Consider the following 17,140-nt stretch of genomic DNA (forward strand, 5'->3'; position numbering starts at 1 on the left):
TCCAGATTCATGGGAAGAGAGGGAGACCAGGAGGCAGACTTGCAGAATGTGCCCTTTGGAGATGTAAATTATTATATCTGCATGAGTGGTGTTTTTTGTTTTGTTTTTTTAAAAGCTAAAGTGCATAGAGACAAATACTGTTAACTGATGGTAGATGGAGGGGATTATAATCCTTGTAATGAAACAAGGTGTATGATTTGTTGAATATAAAACCAATGATCTGCTCTGTAATCTTTAACTCAATTCACAATAAAAACCTTAAAAAAACAAAAAACCTGAATCTCAGAAATCATTCGGGCCAATGGGCCTCAAGCTTTAAGGTACTATGAGTTACCTGGAAACCCCCATTCTCATCTCCTGCCTAAGCTTTTTGTTTAATAAGTCTCTGGAGAATAGAGTGCATTTCCAACAACTGTATCCCCATTGATTCTGATGCAGATGATCCTCCAACCAGATTTTGAGAAACTCTGGTCTATTTGGGCAACTCACTTTACGACTGAGATTCTGAGAAATCAAGTCCTCTGCGTCCGGTCACACTCAGTACCACATCATAAAACAAATAAGTCAGTTACAGCATATTATGTCATAAAACCAAATACAAAACACAACCTTATTTTATATGTATTTGTTGATGTCACATGCTGTCAAGGGGGTTCTGACTCATAGCAATCCTATGCACAAGGGATTGAAACATTGGTGGGGGGGGTTCCTGGGGCAGCCTCACAATTGTTACGTTTGAACCCCTGACTGTGTCAGTCATCTTGTTGGGGTCTTCCTCTTTTTTATTGACCCTCCACTTTACAAAGTATGATGTCCTTCTCCAGGGACTCATCTCTCCTGACAGATTCCTCCTGACATATACACATTTATGTTACATAAAATATGTCTCATTTTACCACATTCATATGAATTGTTATGATGGTTTAACAACTTGAATAGACTGTATCTAGGGGTTCATCATGTTGCTGTATGCTCTGCTCAGTCAGTTACAACTCATAGCAACCTGCATAGGACTTCTGAGAGCCACTGGTGGGTTTGAACTGCTGAAGTTGTGGTTAGCAGGTCAGTGTTTATCCTACAGCACCATACCAAGGATCAAGAGTTCATCAATTCAATTCAAATACTTATTAAGCACTATGTAATAGATAAAGGAGCTCTGGTAGCGTAGTGGTTACGAATAGGGCTGCGAACCTTAAGGTCAGCGGTTCGAAACTACCAGCTGCTCCGCGGGAGAAAGATGAGGCTTTCTACTCCCGTAAAGATTTACACCCTCGGAAACCCTGTACAGGGTCGCTATGGGTCGGAACCGACTCGACGGCACTTAACAACAACAACAACAATAGATAAAGAGCTCTGGTAGCATAGTGGATTACAAGCTGAGCTGTTAACCGCAAGGTCAGCCATTTGAATCTAGCAGCCACTCCATGGGAGAAAGATGAGGCTTTCTGCTCCCATAAAGATTTACAGCCTTGGAAACTCTATACAGGGTCACTATGAGTTGGAACCATACATAGCCATGGCACATAGCCACCAGCCACCATGTAACAGATGTTTCTCTGAGAGCAGTCGTTTGCCTAGAACTTGTTTGCCCACCGTAAGCATATATAACTTTGTATATGCTTCTGTGGGTCTATTATGTGAGTATATTAGCTTGTGAACTTAAAATGAGCTCCCATTTGGCGCATGGTGTTGTTGCTGTTAGGTGCCATCGAGTCAATTCCAATCCATCGCGACACTGTATAGAGTTTCCAAGGAGCAGCTGGTGAGCTTGAACCGCCAACCTTGCAGCTCAAACCAACTTTGCAGGCCAGCACATTAACCTGCAGCACTCTACTAGGACTCTGCTGGCTGTTACTGACATCCTATCCATGCCATTCTTCCTCTTCTCTTCTCCAACTAACAGCATATCTACTCTGAAGACTAAGACTCCAGGAGAAAGGAAAGGCTCAGGATTTGGGGGAACTCCTGGTGTGATGCTGTAGGATAAGCACTGGACTGCTAACCGCAAGGTCAGTGGTTCAAATCTGCCAGTCGCTCCTAGGGAATTCTATACAGGGTTGTTATGAGTCGAAACTGACTGGATGGCACTTTAACAACAATATGATGAACCCTTGGATATGAGTCGGAACTGCCCTTGGGAATTTTCTGTTCATCCTTTTTACTTCAACGTGTCTTCCATTTACTTTAGTTCCTTGGTGTCCAAAACCAAGTTTCAGAGTCTCTTCTGACATCCATTTTGGTCTTTTCTTTCTTTCCTGTGTTTCTAAAGATTTCTTGTTTTCTTCATGCATGATTTTCTTGATATCATTTCATATTTTAAAGAGTCCCAGTGGCACAATGTTTAAGCACTCAGCAGTTAACAGAAAGGTTGGCAGTTCAAACCTGCCCAGTGACTCTGCTAAACAAAGCCTTGGGGATATGCTTCTGTAAAGATTATCATTTAGAAAACCCTATGGGACCGTTCTACACTGTCACATGGTATCACTACAAGTCTAAATGAAGTCAACAGCACCAACCACACTGAATTCATTGATTTCTTATGTTGGAGTATTTTTCAGATAATTTTTCCCTTGTTTTGTTTATGAGCAGTTGAACCGTAATTCAAAGGTATTTAAAGTGTTTCAACACTATTGCTTTAAAAGTTTTTAATATCCAGTTCCTGAAGCAGTTTTACCCCTCTCATGGAAGAAAAGCAAAATATTGAAAGGAGACCATCTGGCACTGTTTGGTTTGTAAGAAAGAATTTACCCCCCTGGTGTGGTGCTGAAAGATAAACACTGGACCACAAGGTTGGTTTGAACTGAAAGCTGAGTGGTTCAAAATCACCAACTGCTCCTCAGAAACCTTAAACAGGCTCACCATGAGTCAGAACCAACTCAACAACACTTAACAACAACAACAATTCAAGTATCTAATTCTTTAACTTCAAAATTTATAATTTAAAAAAAATTACAAGTCTATTTAACTTACCAGTCATATATGGTTAGTTTTATTTTTTCACACACTGAAGGAAACTGTTAAAACAAACAAACAAAAACTTAGCTATTTCTCTATTTATTCAGTACTTATTAATTACTTGGTCTTAATTTTTTTTCTGAAGGAAAAAAGAAAAAAATCAAACCTTGATCTGAAGATTAACAACTTGATTCCACTCAGGATTTGCATTTTTCTCAATTATATTTGTGCAAACCTGCAAAATTGCCAAAGGAAAGCAGAAGAGTGTTCACGGTTCTAATGTTTAAACCTTTATAATATATGCATACTAGATTATTATACCAGCAGTTTACTTATAAGTTACGTACTTAATAAGACACTTAAACTTTATTTTCCCTCATAACAATTCAATAAAACATGAGTTTAAAATTGAACTTTATGTCTAAGCACTGAAAGCTTTCCTTCATAGCTTTTTAGTTGCCAGATTTCCAACACTGGATTACTGGGATGCAGTGCTTACCACTGTTCCTGGTGTGTTGTTGCTCTACTGTGGGATCCACACTTTGACAGTGAGAGATAAAAGAGGTGGTTACAGGTAACCCTATACCAAGAGTCTTCCAGCTTTTTTGTCCAGAGGACAGGGATGAGGAGTTCCCTGCCTGACTCTCCAGTTTCAGCAGCTCATTGGGGTTGAGGGAGCTGAGAAACATTAGCAGAATGGGGACTCGGGCATGATGAGTTGTGTTGTTGCAGTTGTTAGTTACCGTCGAGTAGGCCCTAAGTCACGAGGAGCCTGACTCATGGTGGACCACACGTACAATGGACAGAAATGCTGCCCATTCTGCGCCAGCCTCAGGCTCTGTTGTGGGTCAGACTGCTGCGGTCTATAGGATTTTCATCAGCTGATTTTTTGTTAAGTAGATTACCAGCCTTTCATCCTAGCCTACCTTAGTCTAGCAGCTTTACTGTTCAGCATCATAGTAACAAGCAAGCAGCCACTGACTGACAGGTGATGACTACACATGAGCTGCTTGGTTGGGAGTTTCCTTCATGGAAAGTAAGAATTCTAGTCTACAATATCTCTCAGAGGTTGTTGTGGCTAACTGGTGATTTTGAGTTGCCTATAGAGTGGTGTTGTTGTTGTCAGGTACCATCGAGTCAGCACAGACTCATAGTGACCCCATGCACAGCAGAATGAAACAATGTCCGATCCTGGGCCAACCTCACTACCGCTGCCACACTTGACGCCATCAATGATGCCACCTGGCTGATCCATCTCATTAGGGGTCTTCTCTCTTCCTCTTTTTCTCTGACCCTCCATCTTACGCAGCATGACATCATTCTCCAGCAACTGTTCCCTCCTGACAATATGTCCAAAGTATGAAAGACGAAGTTTAGCCATCTTGGCCTCCAAGGAGCACTCTGGCTGCACTTCCTCCAAAACAGATCTATTGGTTCTTTTGGCAGCCCATGGCACTTTCAGAATCAGTATTCTCCTCCAACACCACAACTCAAAGGCATCAATTCTTCTACGATCTTCCTTATTCACTGTCCAGATTTTGCATCCATATGAGGTTATTGAAAATACCATGGCTTGGGTCAGGCGCACCTTAGTCCTCAAGGTGAGATCTTTGCTCTTCAAATTATGAATTGGGCTGCGAGCCACAAGGTCAGCAGTTCGAAACTACCAGCTGTCCCATGGGAGAAAGATGAGGCATTCTGCTTCCATAAAGATTTACAGCCTCAGAAACCCTGTACAGGGTTGCTATGAGTCGGAACCAACTCCATGGCACATAACAACACAACAACAATATAGTTAAGATAATGCTTGGACCTGAGAAATAATCCAAATAATCCAATGTCCTGCCAGAAGAACAAACAAATCTGTTTTAGATAAAAATTCAACTAGCATGCTTTTAGAAGCACATGTTGGACATGTTATCAGGAGGGATCAGTCCCTGGAGAAGGGCATTTTTGTTGTTAGGTGCCATCGAGTCAGCACCAACCCATAGTTACCTTATGCACAGCAGAATGAAACACTGCCTGATCCTGGGCCAACCTCACCATTGTTGCCACGCTTGAGCCCATCGATGATGCCACTTGGCCATTCCATCTCGTTGGGGGGATCTTCATGTTTTTCTCTGACTCTCCACCTTACCAAACATGATATCCTTCTCCAGTGACTGGTCCCTCCTGACAATACGTCTAAAGTATGAGAGACGAAGTTTGGCCATCTTGGCCTCTAAGAAGCACTCTGGCTGCACTTCTTCCGAATGGATCTGTTGGTTCTTTTGGCAGTTCATGGCACTATCAATATTCTCCTCCAACACCATAACTCAAAGGCATCAATTCTTCTACGGTCTTCCTTATTCCCTGTCCAGCTTTCACATGCATATGAGGTTATTGAAAATACCATGGCTTGGGTTGGGCGCACCTTAGTCCTCAAGCTGACATCTTTGCTCTTCAATACTTTAAAAAAGGTCTTGTACAGCAGATTTACCTAATGCAATACATCGTTTGATTTCTTGACTGCTGCTTCCGTGAATGTTGATAGTTGATCCAAGAAGAATGAAGTCCTTGACAACTTCAATCTTTCTGGAGAAGGGCATAGTGCTTGGTAAAGTGGAAGGTCAGTAAAATAGAGGATGATGTCCAGTGAGATGGACTGACAAAGTGGCTGTAACTAGGAGCTCAAACCCAGCAACAATTGTGAGGATAGCGCAGGACCAGGGAGTGTTTTGTTAAGTTGTCAGTAGGGTCACTATCAGTTGGAGCCTACTCCATGGCACCTAACAACAACGGGCTGCATTATTTCAATCTTTCAAAAGACAGAATTTTCTAACATGAGCCCTGAATACTTCTCACTCCAAAATGAACCTCTAGGGAAGTCTACTGTGTTCAGACTCAGGTAATCTGTCTTCCTGAACAGCACCTAGAGCATCAGGGGGCTATTTTAACAATGAACAAGCTGGAATTCACCCCCAGAAAGGTTTTAAATATTTATTCCTAGAGTCGTCTGCATTTAGATCACATACAAACCTTTTTTCCAGCAAAGGACACTTCTACAAAGGGGTCCACGAGATTCTTCTTATCAGCAGTGGCTCCAAATATTTCCTTCACCGTCTGTGAGAAGGCATCATCCACTGGAAGGAAAATGTGGCATAACAGGAATTAAATTTGGTTCTCTTGAAAGAACAGAAATTGTTCAGCAAAATTAAGTTTCCTCTGTTCATGAAGGCAATTACAACAGGAGTTGTTGTCAGAGATGGCAGGTCCTATAACATTATTGCAGAAATCCTTGTCTTAAATGAGAGAGGGAACATGTTTTCTCCTTACGAAGTTTTAAAATCAGCAGAAGCACCTTGACAAACAAACTGACAAATGACTGTGTCAATCATTTATTGAGTTAAAAAAACAATACCCTAGACCAAAGAAAGTCCATCCAGTTAGGGTCAGAAGTAGTTCTCAAACTCAAGCCTGGTTTTACTTTAGAAAAACTATTGTACGTGGAAATGATATAGGCCCAATCTGACTTTTTCAGAGAAATTCAAGAAAATTTGGCATAGTCACAAAATATTTCATTAATTACAAACAACAGGCAGCCTTAACAAAATCTAATGTGAATAGGAGCTCTGGTAGCGTAGTGGTTACGAATTGGGCTGCGAACCACAAGGTCAGCATTTCGAAATTACCAGCTGTCCAGCGGGAGAAAGATGAGGCTTTCTGCTCTCGTAAAGATTTACAGCCTTGGAAACCCTGTACAGGATCGCTATGAGTCGGAACTGACTCCACGGCACATAACAACAACAACAATGTGAATATAGATCAATTAAAGAGGTCAATGTAGGAACTATAATATGAGGGTTAATTCCTTAGTTTAATTCTGAAGGCAAGATGTGTTGTTGTTGTTGTTGTTAAGTACCACTGAGTCTGTTCTGACTCACAGCGACTCTATAAAGGGCTTCCAAAGAACAGCTGGTGGGTTTGAAATGCTGACCTAATGGTTAACAGTTCAGTGCTTATCCTACAGTGCCAAGGTCTTAAAATAGGAAAGAAGATTCCCAGGAAATTCCTCTTCTCTGAAGAGACCCATAGCTTCCTCCTGGGAACTTGGAGAAAGGTCCTAGGTCCCAGAGCCCAGCGGGAAGCAAACAGAATAGACAAGGCAGATAGGATGCTGGGTTGTCAGCAGTGACAGAGGAGGAAATGCACTGTTACTGTTAAATGTCATCAAGTGAGTTTCCACTCAAAGCGACCCTGTGTAGGGTTTCTGAGGAGCTGCTGGTGGGTTTGAACTATCGACCTTTTGGTTAGCGGTCCAGTATTTATCTTACAGTGTCACACCAGGATGGAAACAGTGTAAGCAATTCCTTTAAATGCATCTAATCTCTACATAAACACATCTCATAATACAATAGCAACAGACTTCTAGTTACTGTGCTTCTCTGTTAGGAAAGTTCAGTTTAATTCTCTATTTTTAATAATCCAATAACAAGCATACTGATTTGCCTATCAAATTTCCAGATTTGGGAGAAAAGGTTTTGGAAGTGAAGGCCTCTCTTTAGCATGTTCTAGAGAGAGGAGAAGATATGGAACTCTGAAAGAAGATGGAATGGAACAGAATGGGCAGGTATTCAATAAGGAACATAAATCAGGGATTAGTTGGCTGCCCCACAAGTCAGCTGAGGGAGCTTTCGATGGGGTGAGAACGAATGGCAGAGATCACCATCACTATAGAGACTGATAACTGATCAATCAAGGGCAAGATTAAATCAATACATACTCTGAGGGATATCCTCAGCTCGGTAGATCTTCAGCAAGAAGGTCACCCACCGGAGGGCGATGCCAGCAGGGAGTAGCAAATTACTCTCCACATCATCACTGTCATAATCACGATCTTGTCTCTCAGGCTGTTGGGTCCACAAGATCACAAATTATACACACAAACAAGTCAAATTGATGCTTATAAAATGAAACTCATCAGAACTGTTTCCATTTGGATTTCCTGTGGTTCAGGCTTAAAGAGCCCAGCCACCAAGTTTCCTCCATCCTCCAAAGTGCTCTACAGAATCAATGCTCAGATTTCCTCAACACACCATGAGAAAATGACATGCGCTTTTGTGATTCTATGAACACCAAATAATAAAGCTGTGTGTGTGTGTGTGTGTGTTCCTAGTGTTCTTTCCACTTCGTCTCTGACCACTGGGTTTGCTGCCCAATTTCTCGGAACTGTCCCTCTAGGTAGCAATGCATGATCTGCAAGCGAACCATCCTCTAGAGAAAATCAGCCTTTCTAGGGATAAACAAGGAAATCTTAACATACACACGCACCTCTTTTGAACCTGAAGACCAAATAGGCTAATAGTAACCATAATTCTGTGATGAAGAAAAGAGCAGCTTCCAGAACAGAAGAAACAGGAAAGTGGGAGGTTACTGGCTGGACATCACGCTCTACATCACAACCACAGGTGCCCACTCGCTTAATTCTTGACTCTCTTTTCTGTAAAAATGTTGATTTTGAAAGTGGAGAATGTAGAGACTCACAGGGGGTTCATCTCCAGTTCCCAGGACGAACATGCTGACTTTCATGTAGCCTTTAGTACCTGAGCTTGTATCTTCTGGGTCATTGAGAAGTAGCCATTTTCTCATGACAGCGTGACCTAAAATAAAGGGGGAGTAAAAGGGCAGAAGGACTCCAGGTACGGTGTTGTACGATCAGCACTGGACTGCTAACCACAGGGTTGGCTGTTCAAATCCACCAGCTGCTCCTTGGAAACCCCCTACAGGGTCGCTATGAGTCAGAACTGACTCCATGGCACTTAACACCAACAACAAAAAGGGCAGGGACACTCTGCTGAGGAGCTGAGTGGACAGTGGTTTATTTGCTGTAAGATAAACAAGCATTTGCTCGGAAGTCTGACTGTGACCCGCCAGATCCCCTAGGTGTTTTTTCATATTAATGTTTTCTGCTCGGTCCTCCCCACCATGATTTGGCTTTATCATTTCCTTTTTTGATATGATTAAACTATGCTTACAACCTAGATGACTTATTTATGAATATTATCACAATTTCCATCTTATTTAAAAGATTAGATTCCCACCCTAAATAACTGGTTATTCATTCCAGGCAAGCATCCTCCTTTTCCACATCAATCATAATATTTCCTTCTGTTTATAAGACATTTGACTTAGAATTCACTTAGAAAGTAGAGAGAATGGACTTGAGGCTTCAATTGATAAGAAGAACATTACTTACCAGGTTCATCATAAACAAATCCAATATCAATCTGGGAAAAAATAATTTAAGGTGGCTTAGATATATATTGAAATTAGTCCAGTCATAACTATTCCAAAAAAAAAAAAATCATCATTATTATACTTAAAATATAATGCTCCTAAGTAGCTTTAAATTTCTTGAGACCCAACATTTGCATTTTATCCTCTTATCCCCATGCTATAATTGATGTGGTCACACAGAAGACCCTCAGTTAATAACTGTTGAATAAAAGAGCTTATCTTAGAGCTAGAAGGGACTATCGATGTAAAGTGACCAATTCATCCTGGAGTTTCCAGGACTTTTCTGGCATTAGTACTGAAATTCTTGTGTCCAGACAAACCTGGAACTGTTGAATCATGCTATGGAGAATCACCTGGCCCAATTTGCTATCCAATACTTCTCCTCCAAGTCATGCTAACATTAATGTGACTATTAATTGGGTACTTTGACGTTCCAAGCACTGTGGTAGGTGCTTACATGATCTCACTTAATCTTCACAATTACCCCATTTTATAGATGAAGAAACTAAGGACTAGTGAAGTTCAATAATCCCCATCACATGTGGCTAGTCAGTGGCAGACCAAGTATGCATATAAATCTGCTTGACCCAGATCATCCACCAAGACTTGTAGTGACTAGAAGTTCCTTCCTTCAACAGGCAGCCCATTCCACCAAGCAATTATTGGTTTTTCATTGCATTGAGAGTTACTAAGAAAAGCACCCTTATCCCCTTCCCTGGTTTGGCTTTCCTTTTACATTCAAACTGTATAGTAACTGGCTTTGTATATTTTCCACAGAGGCCACTGGTTTAGTCACCAAGGTCAAACACCTCCTCCCTTTGTAGCAATTAACAGGCTTCCATCCCAGAATCAATGGGAAGGATCTTTATATGGCAGCTTTGAAACATACTGCTACGGGGAACCGCAGAGTATTATAATTTAGAAAGACAAGACTCAGGCCAGAGAACACTCAGCTGGCTTCTGTACCCTGGAACATTTATGTCCAGCACTCAGTAAGTATAATGGTGTTGATCCCTGGCACAGAACCCTAAGACTTTATTAAGATGGGCATCCTGAGGCCTGGCCTGGAAGCAGATTCCTCATTATGAAAATGCCAACTGTTAGTGTAGTCGGTTGGTGTCACGTACCTTGAATTCCCCCATCAGACAATCTGCCCGCAAAGAATGGGAATTATAAACCTGGGAGAAAGAAGAGAGGTGGAAACATTAGCAGCTTTGTCTGGCAGTGAGTGGGCAATGCCTTCCTGGTCTGTCGCCTCCTTACCCGAATGCTGATGATTTCATCCATTAACTCAGAGGGAGTCATGTGGACATTGTAGAAAAACAGCTGTAGGAATGAAAGAGAAGAGTGCTTGAATATTATCATTGAATTTAGGTTTTGAGAAGCCTGGAGCTATAAATTTGGAGATCTTCTTGAAAAATACAAATTCAAACTTCGATGTGACTAAGTAAACACATTGCAGGGCATTGGAAGGGATTCTGAAACTTAAGGTTCATAAGCTTCAGTGGCAAACCCATCTCTGCATGTTAGATAAAGGAAAAAGGTTGAGTGATAAACACAAGTATTTATGAAATTATTCATTTGGGGCCAGCGAGAGTAGGACATTTATCTAGTAGCTAAATGAAACAAAGACCTAGGATTCATTCATGTTATGATTCTTACTAAAATGGGGACAAGGACTTGCATGACCTTGAAAGTTTTTAATTCTCTATCATTTTTAACTCCATTACTAGTGACTCTTTCTAACAAAATGTTTTCAAAGCCAATTTTACCCATTAGATAGTGCTAGAACAGCCAATATTGATCATACTATATATAATTTACCATAATAGCTAAATTTAAAAAGTTTGTTTCTTGGAAACTGGCTATTAGCTATACCATATCAGTGCAATAAACTTGAGTTCTAAGAGAAAAAAAGCTGAACTGCATTTAAACAGAGAATTTTATCTCTGACTTTTCATTTACAATTATTTCAAGTCTATAGAAAGCTGCAAGAATAGCAAAATAAACATAAATCTGTCTTTCTCCAATGACTTCCAGTTGTTAACAATTAGGACATTTGCTTTATTGTTCCTTCTCTCTCTCTTTTTATAAACTGAATTATTTGAAGGAAAATTGTAAGTATCATGCAACATCATCCCTAAATCTATTCATATGTATATCCTAAGAGCAAGGAAATATCCCTACATAGTCATAAATACATTATCATATCCAAGAAATTTAACATTGATCAGAGCTACATTAGCTAAATATACTACAATCAATTTAAAACTTTCTCCAATTGTGCTAAAAAAGTTTTTTATACCCATTCTTTCTTCTTATTTTTTTTTAAATTCAGGAGCTGCTCTAGGATCACATTTTGGTTGTTGTCCTGAATTAAATTGTGTTCTTGAAAAATATGAGTCAACTTGGCTGGGCCATGATTCTTAGATGTTTGGTAGTTATGTAATGGGGTGTAATGTGATGATCCCCCATGATATGATCTAATGTGATAGATAAGCCAGTAAGAAGATTAAGGGAGGTATGCAACACCTTTATACCTGACCCAGTTCTGATCTTATATCTTGCAAAAGATAGAAGGAGAGAAAGGTGAGCAGAGGTCAGAGTGTGTCATTTGGATCTGGGGCTCCTGCATTGTGAAGCACTTGATTCAGGGAAAGATAAATGACAAGACACATAGAGATCATCAAGGAATGCTAGGCTTTTTCAGATGCTGAAAGGAAATAAGGTTCTTAGCACAGAGTTGATAGAGAGAGAAAACCTTCTCCTAGAGCCAGCCCTTTGAGCTTGGACTGTTAGCCTCCTAAATAACCATGGACCTGTCAGTTTGATGTACTATGGGGGGAGGCTTGGTGTTGCTGTGGTGCTGGAGGCTCTGTCAGCAGTTAAGCATGGTGGACAGGTTTCAGTGGAGCTTCTAGAACAGGACCAAGGAGAGGCAGACTGCTTCTGAATGGTTAGCCACTGGAAACCTTATGAATAACAGCAGAACATTGCTACCTAGAGTGGCAGAAGACACAGTGGAACATTAACAGATATGATGCCAGAAGATGAGCCCCTCAGGTTGGAAGGCGCTCAAAATACGACTGGGGAAGAGCTGCTCCTCAAAGTAGACCTTGCAATAATGACGTGAATTGAGCAAAGCTTTTATGATCTTCATTTGTTGATAGGACACAACTCAAAATGAGAGGAAACAACTGCAAACACCCATTAATAATTGAAGTATGGAATGTACAAAGCATGAATCTAGGAAAATTGGAAGTTGTCAAAAATGAAATGGAACATTTAAGATCAATATCCTAGGGATTAGTGAGTTGAAATGGACTGGTATTGGCCATTGTGATTCAGACAATCATATGGTTTACTATGCCAGGAACAAATTGAAAAGGAATGGTGTCACATTCATCATCAAAAAGATCTATTTTGATGTACAATACTGTCTGAGATATGACAACTTCCATACACCTACAAGGAAGACCAGTTAATATCACTATTATTCAAATTTGTTTCTGTTGTTTAGTGCCATCAAGTGGGTTCCAACTCAGAGCAACCCTGTACAGGGTTTCTGAGGAGCGGCTGGTGAATTTGCCAGTCTTGTGGTTCAAACCAACCATATGATCCAGCGTATTACCCCACAGTGCCACTAAATCCACTGATGATGAAATTGAAGAATTCTACCAAATTCTTCAGCCTGAAATTGATCAAGCATGCAATCAAGATGTATTAGTAATTATTAGTGGTTGGAATGTGAAAGTTGGAAATAAAAATGAAGGCTCGGCGATTGGAAAATATGGCCTTGGTGATAGAAATGATGCTGAAGATAGTATGATATAATTTTATAAGACCAACAACTTGTTCACTGCAAACAGCTTTTTATTTAAAACAACACTAAAGGAGCTCTGGTAGTGTAGTGGTTATGAATTGGGCTGCTAACCCCAAGATCAGCAGTTTCTGCAGGAAAAAGATGAGGCTTTCTGCTCCCGTAAAAATTTGTAGTCTCGGAAACCCTGTGCAGGGTCACTATGAGTCAGAACCAACTCTACAGTACTTAACAACAACAACAACAAAAGCAACCATACACATGGACCTCACCAGATGGAATACATAACAATCAAATTAACTATGATAGAGATGAAAGAAAAACTCAATATCATCAGTCTAACAAGGCCAGGGGCACACTGTGGCAAAGACTATCAATTGCTCATATGCAAGTTCAGTATGAACCTGAAGAATATTTTTAAAACTCCACAAGAGCCAAAATGTGACCTTGAATATATCCCACCTGAATTTAGAGACCATCTCAAGAACATATCTGATACATTAGATATTAAAGACTAAATACCAGAAGAGTTGTAGTATGACATCAAGAATATCATGCAGAAAGAAAGCAAAAGGTCATCAAAAAGACAGAAAAGAAAGAAAAGACCAAAAATGTATGTCAGAAGAGACTCTGAAACTTGCTCTTGAGTGTAGAGAAGAAATGCTGAAGTAGAAGAGCTGAATAGAAAATTTCAAAAGGCAGCTTGAGAAGACAAAGTCAAGTATTATAATGAAATGTGCAATGACCTGGAGATAGAAAACCAAAAGGGAAGAACACACTCAGTATTTCTCAAGCTGAAAGGACTGGAAAAAAAAAAAAAAAAATTAAGCCTCAACTTGAAATATTGAAGGATTCTATGGGAAAAATAATGAATAATGCAGAAAGCATCAAAAGAAGATGGAAGGAATACACAGAGTCACTGTACCAAAAAGAAATGGCTGATGTTCAACAATTTCAAGAGGTACCATAATCAAGAACCAATGTTGTTGTTGTTGTTAAGGGTCATAGAGGTAATTTCGACAATTAGAGATCCTTGTATAGGATTTCCAAGGAGCAGCTGGTGAGTTTAAACTTCCACCTTACAGTTCAGCTGACCTTTTTCGTCTAACATACTGAAGGTATTAGTGAAAAACAAAACTCCATGAATTGATATAAATTGAAATATTTCAACAAACTGATGCCGCACTAGAGGCACTCACTCATCTATGTCAAAAAATTTGGGGGGTAAAATAAATTGGAAGACAGCTACCTGGCCAGCTGATTGAAAGAGATCCATATTTGTACCCATTCCAAAGAGAGATGACCCATGGAATGTGAAAATCACCATTAAATCACATGCAAGTAAAATTTTGCTGACGATAATTAAAAGGCGGCTTCAAAAGCACATTAACAGGAAACTGCCAGAAACTCAAGCCAATCTCTTGACTGGATATCATCGCTGATGATAGATGGATTTTGGCTGAAAGCAGAGAATACCAGAAAGATTGTGCTCTATTGACTAGACAAGGAGTCCTGGTGTGGGGCTGTGGGTTCATGCTCAAGACTGCAAAACTGTTTGAACTGCAAGGTCAGCAGTTCAAGCTTACCAGCCACTCCTCGGAAACTCTATACAGGGTCACTATGGGTCAGAATTGACTTGACGGCACTTAACAACAACAACATTGACTATTCAAAGGTTTTTGATTGTGGGAATCATGACAAGCTATGGATAATGTTGTGAAGAATGGGCATTCTAGAACACTCACTTGTACATAAGAGGAACCTGAACATAGCCATGGGGCAGATGTTTGAACAGAACAAGAGGATTCTGAAAGGTTTAAAATCAGGGAAAGTTTGTGCCAGAGTTATAGCCTTTCACCATACTTATTGAATCTATATGCTGAGCAAATAGTCTGAGAAGAAGGATTATATGAAGAATAGCATGGTATCAGGATTGAAGGAAGACACATTAACAGCCTGTGACATGCAGATGTTACAACCTTGCTTGCTGGAAGCGAAGAGGACTTCAAATACTTACTAAAGATCAAAGACTACACTCTTCAATATGCATTGCACCTCAATATGAAGAAAACAAAAATCCTTACAATGGGACCATAAATAACATCACGATAAATGGAGAAAAAGATCAAAGTTGTCAAAAACTTCCTTTTGCTTGGATCCACAATTAATACTCATGGAAACAGCAGTCAAGAAATCAAAAGATGTATTGCCTTAGGTAAATCTACTGCAATGGACCTCTTTAAAGTGTTTAAAGTTAAAGAACTCAGGTTGGCCTGACCCAAGCCATGATAGTTTCAGTAGCCCCATATGTATGTGAATGTTGGACAGTGAATAAGGAACACCACAGAAGAACTGATACACCTGAGTTATGGTCTTAGGGAAGAATAATAAAAGTACCATGGATTGCCAGAAGAGCAGGCAAATCTGTATTGGAAGAAGTACAGCCAGAGTGCTCCTTAGATGCCAGGATGGCAAGACTTTGTCTCTCATACTTCAGACATGTTATCATGAGGGACCAGTCCCTGAAGAAGGACATCATGCTTGGTAAAGTGATTGTTGTTGTTAACTGCCATCAAGTAAATTCCAACTGATAGCGACCCTGTACAGGGTTTCCGAGGAGCAGCTGGTGGGTTTGAACCGCCAACCTTGTTATTCGCAGTGCAGTGCTTATCCTACAGTGCCACACCAAGAGAAGTGGAGGGTCAGAGAAAAAGAGGAATTCTATAATGAAATTAATTGACACAGTAGAAGTAACAATGGGCTCAAAGGTAGCAATGATTGTGAGGATGGTGTAGGACCAGGTAGAATTTCCTTCTGTTGTGCAGACGGTTGCTATGAGTTGGAACTGACTGGAAAACATCTAACAAAACCAAATCAACAGTGAGAATAAATGTCTGTTTGTTAAAGCTTTCCACTTGTGTTACTTCTGTTACAGCAACAGCAGAGAACTCAGACTGTTGTCATCTCGCTGTAGTTTGCTGTTATCTAGAACAATACTCCTGCTCTCTTTTTTTGTTCCTTTCTATCAAGATTAGTTGTTTTGTGGGATATCTCTCAATCTGGATTTGTGTGTTTCCTCACTATCAGATTCAAGTTAAACCTTCTGACAAGAAATGACAGTGATGTTGACCATGTCTCATTATAACCCATCAGACTGTACAAAGTTCAACTGTCCCATTATTGATGACACTTGATCAAGGAAATGTACATAGACTAGGGTTTTATTTTAGTAAGATCCTTTTATTTATATGTGAATTAGTCTATTCTGTTTTGGCTTTTTTGATTCTTCCCTTTTGCAAAGAGCCCTAATATTAACTTTTAAAAAAATTAAAATGGGAAAATTCTAATGGTAGAGATTCTTGCTGAAATCCTCAGAATTTAGTTAAGTAACTATAAAGCTGGCATTCATTGAAATTACACTCTGAGTCACGAAGGATCTTGGCCCCCTCTTATCTCAGTCTGGTTCCAACTCGTGTGTGTTTTTATTTATTTGCACGTTGTTGTCTATGATTCATCAAAGGAGGAGAAGCTCCTGGTAAGAAGGAAATGGAGGTTAGCGTGAATAAAAGAAGATAAACAGGAGTGTAGCATCAGAAGAAACCATTTTCTTTTATGAACAGTTATAGAAAGAAAGAACCAAAGTCAGAGCCAGGGCTGGGATTAGAAACTACAGATAACTAAGAGAAACCACGATAGAAGGTCTGGGCTCAGAGAACAAGGCAGGTGGGACAGGAATCTCAGAAATGTATCTGCCCAAAAGAGTAAGGCCGGACTCTGGAAAACTCTCCAAACATACCTTTTCTCCTACCAACCCCAGTAGGAGAGTTTTGTTTTATATGAGGTGATTGTTGGGACACTAAATACTTTTGAAGAGAGCTTCTGAAGAGGTCAGCAGAACAACCCTGTTTGCAAAATGACTGCTTTATTTTAACATGCATTATTTTTATAGCCAAGTAAGTTTTAACAACTTTTAAGTTTGGTTACCAGTGGGAATTGATATACTTGGTGTCACCCAATTTAACATGTGAAAATGTTGATTTGGAAAAACAAAACAAAAACCACAGCTGGGTTACTAAAGTCATCCTGTTA

At 40.0% G+C, this 17,140-nt stretch overlaps 1 protein-coding gene across 2 annotated transcripts in view; it reads right to left on the reverse strand.

Annotated features, from left to right (window-relative positions):
- MYOF (myoferlin) overlaps window positions 1-17,140 on the reverse strand; it is a 188,516-nt gene that overhangs the window by 104,599 nt on the left and 66,777 nt on the right. For both annotated transcript variants that reach the window (XM_006831148.1, XM_006831147.1), the window contains exons 8-15: window positions 10,495-10,557; window positions 10,359-10,409; window positions 9,191-9,221; window positions 8,479-8,594; window positions 7,718-7,844; window positions 5,974-6,077; window positions 3,122-3,190; window positions 2,971-3,014 (exon numbers count right to left, since the gene is read on the reverse strand). In XM_006831148.1, coding sequence (XP_006831211.1) covers window positions 2,971-3,014; window positions 3,122-3,190; window positions 5,974-6,077; window positions 7,718-7,844; window positions 8,479-8,594; window positions 9,191-9,221; window positions 10,359-10,409; window positions 10,495-10,557 — 605 coding nt within the window. The remainder of the gene's footprint in view (window positions 1-2,970; window positions 3,015-3,121; window positions 3,191-5,973; window positions 6,078-7,717; window positions 7,845-8,478; window positions 8,595-9,190; window positions 9,222-10,358; window positions 10,410-10,494; window positions 10,558-17,140) is intronic.

Source organism: Chrysochloris asiatica, unplaced genomic scaffold, assembly GCF_000296735.1.
Source record: "Chrysochloris asiatica unplaced genomic scaffold, ChrAsi1.0 scaffold00003, whole genome shotgun sequence".
In the NCBI taxonomy this organism is placed as follows: domain Eukaryota; kingdom Metazoa; phylum Chordata; class Mammalia; order Afrosoricida; family Chrysochloridae; genus Chrysochloris; species Chrysochloris asiatica.